The sequence below is a fragment of the Coenobita brevimanus genome, chromosome 57 (genome assembly GCF_032717465.1).
Source record: "Coenobita brevimanus isolate Jiangsu-jjx chromosome 57, ASM3271746v2, whole genome shotgun sequence".
NCBI classification, from domain to species: domain Eukaryota; kingdom Metazoa; phylum Arthropoda; class Malacostraca; order Decapoda; family Coenobitidae; genus Coenobita; species Coenobita brevimanus.
The window spans coordinates 3,787,265-3,793,600 of NC_137010.1; the positions used below are offsets into that span (position 1 = coordinate 3,787,265).

Here is a 6,336-nt window from a genome sequence, read left to right on the forward strand (position 1 = left end):
TATTGCCAAAGCCTTCACTCTGGCCCCTTGTTACACCATTCTCGGCTCTATGACCCCTCTCCACAACGCCCATAATACCTTGGGGGGTTAACACAGACTCCCTACACGCCATCCTCGCCCTTATGCCCCCCACCACAAGGGTCATATTGCCAGGGGTGCACTGACTCACCTAATTGACCTCTGACACGTGGATTATCTCGTACTGTACACATCACTCACATTGTTAGGAGTATAAGCCTAACCCCGGGCCCCTACTCTCTTGATGGCGTGAGAGTGGATTGGGTGATAGATAGACATGTAGATAGACTAAATAGATTGACAGGTAGATAGAGTGATTGATAGGTGGATAGATGGGTAGATAGAATGATTAATTAACATTGATTTTGTTCTCCTCCCCTCCTTCACCCCCCCCCCTCTATTCCCCTTCCCTCTTCCTGTCTCCCTGTGTCTTCCTTCGCCCCCACGATTCCTACAGCTTCCTTCCTTCCTTCCTTCATTCATTCATTCATTCATTCATTCATTCCTCCCTTCCTTCCCTCCTTCCCTCCTTCCTTCATTCATTCATTCATTCCTCCCTTCCTGCCCTCCTTCCCTCCTTCCTTCCTTCCTCTTTTCTCTTCCCTTCCTTCCCTCCCCTTCTCCCAGCCCCTTCAGTCTTCCTGTCTTTTCTCTTCCTTCCAACTTCCCTCCTTCTCTCCCTTTTCTCTCCCTCCTGTTCTTCCCTCTTTTCCTCAGTTCTCAGCTCCTTCTCTCCCTCTCCCTCTTTTCCTCCGTTCTTTCCTCCTCCCTTCCGCTCCCTCTCCCTCCTTTTCTTCCCTCTTGTCTTCCATTCTCATATCCTCCTCCCTCTCCCTCCTTTTCCTCCATTCTTACCTCCCTCCCTTCCCCCCTCCCTTCAAATATGCCAAACCCAGGTAAGAACACCGTGAATAAATCTCCATTCTCACCTGCCACATCCCTACATTAAGATTTATATATTTCGTTTGTGTTTTTTTTATTTATTTATTTAACTACTTTCTCCTTTTCAACTCTATTTTCTACTTTACTACTTTACTACTTTATTTTCTACTTTTCTACTTTATTTCTACTTTATTTTCTACTTTACTACTTTATTTCAACTTTATTTTCTACTTTACTACTTTATTTCTACTTTATTTTCTACTTTACTACTTTATTTCAACTTTATTTTCTACTTTACTACTTTATTTCTACTTTATTTTCTACTTTACTACTTTATTTCTACTTTATTTTCTACTTTACTACTTTATTTCTACTTTATTTTCTACTTTACTACTTTATTTCAACTTTATTTTCTACTTTACTACTTTATTTTCTACTTTATTTTCTACTTTACTACTTTATTTCTACTTTATTTTCTACTTTACTACTTTATTTCTACTTTATTTTCTACTTTACTTAATTACCACCTTTTTTACTTATTTCTACTTTTCTACTGTATTTTCTACTTTATCTCTAGTTTCCACTTCCCTGCTTTATTTCTACTTTATTTTCTACTTTATGTTCTATTTGTCTACTCTGTTTTCTACTTTATTTCTTGTTTTCAACTTTATTTCTCCATTATTTTCTACTTTTCTACTTTATTTCTACTTTATTTTTTATCTTACTTTATTTCAACTTTATTTTCTACTTTTCTACTTTATTTCAACTTTATTTTCTACTTTTCTACTTTATTTCAACTTTATTTTCTACTTTTCTACTTTATTTCTACTTTATTTTCTACTTTTCTACTTTATTTTCTACTTTATTTTTTATCTTACTTTATTTTAACTTTATTTTCTACTTTTCTACTTTATTTCTACTTTATTTCCTACTTTTCTACTTAATTACCTACTTTATTTCTACTTTATTTCCTACTTTTCTACTTTATTTTCTACTTTACTACTTTATTTAATTACTTTTATACTTTATTTTCTACTTCATTAAACTACCTTCTACTTATCTACCTCTGTTTCTATCTTCCCTTCCTTTTATCTAGAAAATCGTCTGGAGGTAGCAAGAAGAGAGAGAGAGAGAGAGAGAGAGAGAGAGAGAGAGAGAGAGAGAGAGAGCAGCTTCGTCCTCGGATTGAAGGGGTTAATGGGAATCAGTAAGTGGGAATCCGGTCTCTTGGTGGCACTGGAGGGAGGAAAGGAGGGAGAGGAGGGAGGAAAGGTGAGAGAAAAGGAGGGAGAGATGGAGGAAGGAAAGGAGGGAGAGAAGGCAGGAGGAAAGGAGGAAGAGATGGAGGGAGGAAAGGAGGGAGAGAAGAGGGAGGAAAGGTGAGAGGGAAGGAGGGAGAGAAGGAGGAAGGAAAAGAGGGAGAGAAGGAGGGAGGAAAGGAGGGAGAGAAGAGGGAGGAAAGGAGGGAGAGAAGGAGGGAGGAAAGGAGGGAGGAAAGGTGAGAGGGAAGGAGGGAGAGAAGGAGGAAGGAAAGGAGGGAGAGAAGGCGGGAGGAAAGGAGGAAGAGATGGAGGGAGGAAGGAGGGAGAGAAGGAGGGAAAGAAGGAAGGAGGAAAGGAGGGAGGAACAGGGGAAGAAGGACGCAAGGAGAAGGGAAGGAGAGGAGAGAAGGAAGGAGGAAAGGAGGAAGAGGGAAGCAAGGAGGACTAGAGGAGGGGAAGGGGTATGGAGGGAAGAAGAGATGAGAGGAAGGAAGGAAGGAGGGAAAGTAGGTGTGGAGAGAAAAGCGGAGGGAAAGAGAAAAAAATAGGGAAGAGGGAGGTAAAGGAAAGGTGGAGGAGAAGGAGAGAGAGGAAGGGAGAAGGAGGAAGTAAAGAAGTGAAGGAAGAGGAGATGAAGAGGGAAGAGAGAGGTAAAGGGAATGAGGGAATGAGAGGAAGGAGGTAAGAGGGAGTAAAGAAGTGGATGGAGAGAAAAGGGAGGAAGAAGAAGGAGAGAAATTAAGGGGAGGAGGGATGGGAGAAAGGAGAGGGAAGGGGGAGGGAGGAGAGGGGAGGTGAGAGGGAGGAGGGGGAAGGAGAGGGGAGGGAGAGGAATGAAGATGGAGGGGGGAAGGAAAAATAATCTCCAAAATTCAGTAAATGAAAGAGTTCGAGAGAGAGAGAGAGAGAGAGAGACAGACAGACAGACAGACAGACAGAAGGAGAGAGAGAGTTAAGCGTTTTTTTAGTTCTTGTCGATATTATTTATTTCCAAAAAAAAAAATAAACATTTTTTCTCTAAACGTTTACTATTTTTTCTGTTTTCCTTATTTCTCTTTTTTCTTTTTTCTTTTTTTCTTTCTTTTTTTCTTCGTTTTCCTCCACCACTACATTTACCGGCCTTACAATCAGTGAACGTTTAGTTAAGTGACCCTAACTCAAGAGGCTCCTTAGTGTGTGTGTGTGTGTGTGTGTGTGTGTGTGTGTGTGTGTGTGAGAGAGAGAGAGAGAGACCTTAGAGTCCGTGCAAGCTGTGTATACATTTAACTCTCTCTCTCTCTCTCTCTCTCTCTCTCTCTCTCTCTCTCTCTCTCTCCCTCTCTCTCTCTCTCTCTCTCTCTCTCTCTCTCTCTCATGCCCATCACCCATGTCAGAACAGAATGTATGTAGACACGAAGCTGAAGGTCCTTTTAGGCATATTGTGTTCTGTCTGTCTGTCTGTCTGTCTCTCATTATTTTTTCTCTCTTCCCTCTCCTCACCACTCCTCCTCTCCTCTCTCCCTCCTTCCTTCTCTCCCTCCCTCTCATCTTTCCTTCAACGCGTAGATATGTTTAGATAGCGAGATTGAATGTTTGGATTGACATTCACCTTGTGTGTGTGTGTGTGTGTGTGTGTGTGTGTGTGTGTGTGTGTGTGTATGAGAGAGAGAGAGAGAGAGAGAGAGAGAGAGGGAGAGCGAGAGAGTAAAGGAAGTCAGTGAGAGAGAGAGGAGTTAATGAGACGAAAAGCCTTTGACTGCACCTTGTTTAAAAGCGTTGTATGTGGTGAGCCCCCCCCCACACACACACACCAACTCTCTCTCTCTCTCTCTCTCTCTCTCTCTCTCTTATTCTCCCCACGCAGAAGCCACCTTTGACTCTAAAATGAGTATAGAAAAGGCAGGAAGATACAGAACAGTTGCTCTCAGTGACCTCAGCTGGCGAAGGGAAGATGGTGAGGGTCGAATAAGGAGAAGTGGTGTTCCCGGAAGAGGAAGTAGGATGAAAGACCACTAATGATGGAGAAGCGGATTTAAAATGACCCAAGACGTCACCGGGGAACGCGTATCATGTCTTAACGCTTCCTTTCCTTCGGGTCAAGTTATTCATTCAAGCTGATTATGAGTGATTATTTTCCTCTACACAAAATGAACTCTCTAGCTAAGAATTTTGTAACTGGAATAAAGTAGGCTGTATTGTTAGGATTCTTTAGTAAATAGTTAGATAAGGAAGTAGTCGATAGATAGATAGTTAGGTATATAGATAGATGGAATATAAAATGTTGAATATTGAGAGGCATTGACGCACAAACACCCACATATCCTGCTAAAATACACTGCTCAACGTGTGTGTACATGTGCGTGTGTGCGTGTGTGTGTGTGTGTGTGTGTGGGTGTAGGTGTTTTGAGTATCGCGTTTCCCGCCGTGTTTGTGTTTGTGTGTGTATGGGAGAGAGAGTTTTCCCGTAGCATCAAATACACCCCTACTGGAACCTCGCCAAAAACACCCCAGCGCCTTACACACACACACACACACACACACACACACCCCACTCTGCACGCCAAAACATCTTTACATTACATTGTGTCGGGGGCGGGGAGGGGGCGGGAGAGGGGGGAGGGGTAAGGGGGGAGATTCAGAGAGAAACGTGAGGGAGGGGGGAAAGGAGGGAGGGAGGTGGGAATGAGAGAGAGGGAGGAAATATGCCGTACCGTAGATGAGACACACATATACTCGGGTCCATGTACTGATTGGTAGATGGATAGAGATAGATAGATAGAATAAGTGAGAGAGAGAGAGAGAGAGAGAGAGAGAGAGAGAGAGAGAGAGAGAGAGCAAGGGAAAACAAGTTCATATCCATTTTTCACTTTCTTTCTCTAATCTCTTCATATCCCTTCCCCTCATTTCCCCTCCATTTCCCCTCTGTTTCCCTTGCCCATTACCCTTCTTCCCCTCCAACTCTTTCTCTCTCTCTCTCTCTCCCTTTCTCTCCCTCTCTCACTCTCTTTTTTTTTTTTCCTTCTCCCCCTCTGACATGCTTTTATCTTCGGCTGTGTTTGTTTTCCTTTCATTCCATTCTTCCCTCTTGTTATATTCTCTCTCTCTCTCTCTCTCTCTCTCTCTCTCTCCCATGCACTTGCAGGGGTGTTTGGACCATGGGATTAAATGTTTGGACTTAACTCTTACCTGTGTGTGTGTGTGTGTGTGTGTGTGTGTGTGTGTGGAGTAAGAGGATGTTTGTGTGCATGGCTCCTGCTGTTTGCTTGTGTGTGTGTGTGTGTGTGTGTGTGTGTGCGTGTGGAGTAAGAGGATGTTTGTGTGCATGGCTCCTGCTGTTTGCTTGTGTGTGTGCGTGTGTACAGCAAGAGAGTGTGTGTGTACATAACCATCTTTGCAACCATCTGTCCATCACACCATCTGTACACCCATCTGTATGTGCGTAAAATTCGGTGGTGTGATGAATAGCGTTGTTGGCATCCATCTCCGCTGTTGCTGTTACTCTGTGTCTGTCTGTCTATCAATCTGTCTATTCGTCTATCTATCCTCTATCTATCTGTCCATTTATATCTCTCGGTATATTAATATCTATCTATTTATGTATGTCTGTATCGCTGTCTGTCTCTGTAGCATTTTGTCTGTCTATCTATCTGTTTATCTATCTGTCTGTCTGTCTCTATCATTTATCTATCCATCTGTCTACCTCATTTATTTGTCTACCTTCCATCTATCTATCTGTATCTATCTATCTATCTATCTACCTCTCTGCATCTGTCTATCTATCTATCTATCTATCTATCTGTTCTAACCTCCAATATTATCTCATTCTCACCCTTCAGTATTTTTAACCCCTAACACAAACACTCAAGTTGGCTGCTAGCGCTTAAGTGAGAGAGAGAGAGAGAGAGAGAGAGAGAGAGAGAGAGAGAGAGAGAGAGAGAGAGAATTGCGACAGTTTTTGAGTACACGCGTTCTAAGTAATGATTTTTTTTTTTTCATTCTTCAAGTCATTTTTTGTTTTTTTTGTATTCATCTTTCATCTGAATATCGTGGCCTTTTGTATTCTTGTATTCCTCCTTCCTCCAGACGATTGAATTCATCTGAAGGAGGGGGATTTGTAGTGAGGATGTATTTGAAGGCTTTTTTTGTGTGTGTAACCTCCCCCCCCCCCAAATCGAAATGTCTCTCCAAAGCTGAA

At 42.4% G+C, this 6,336-nt stretch overlaps 1 protein-coding gene across 1 annotated transcript in view; it reads left to right on the forward strand.

Annotated features, from left to right (window-relative positions):
* Window positions 1-262: 262 nt before the first annotated feature.
* The window catches only part of LOC145402200 (uncharacterized), a 92,829-nt gene continuing 86,755 nt past the window's right edge, over window positions 263-6,336 (forward strand). The window contains exon 1 of the mRNA XM_080274319.1: window positions 263-267. Coding sequence (XP_080130445.1) covers window positions 263-267 — 5 coding nt within the window. The remainder of the gene's footprint in view (window positions 268-6,336) is intronic.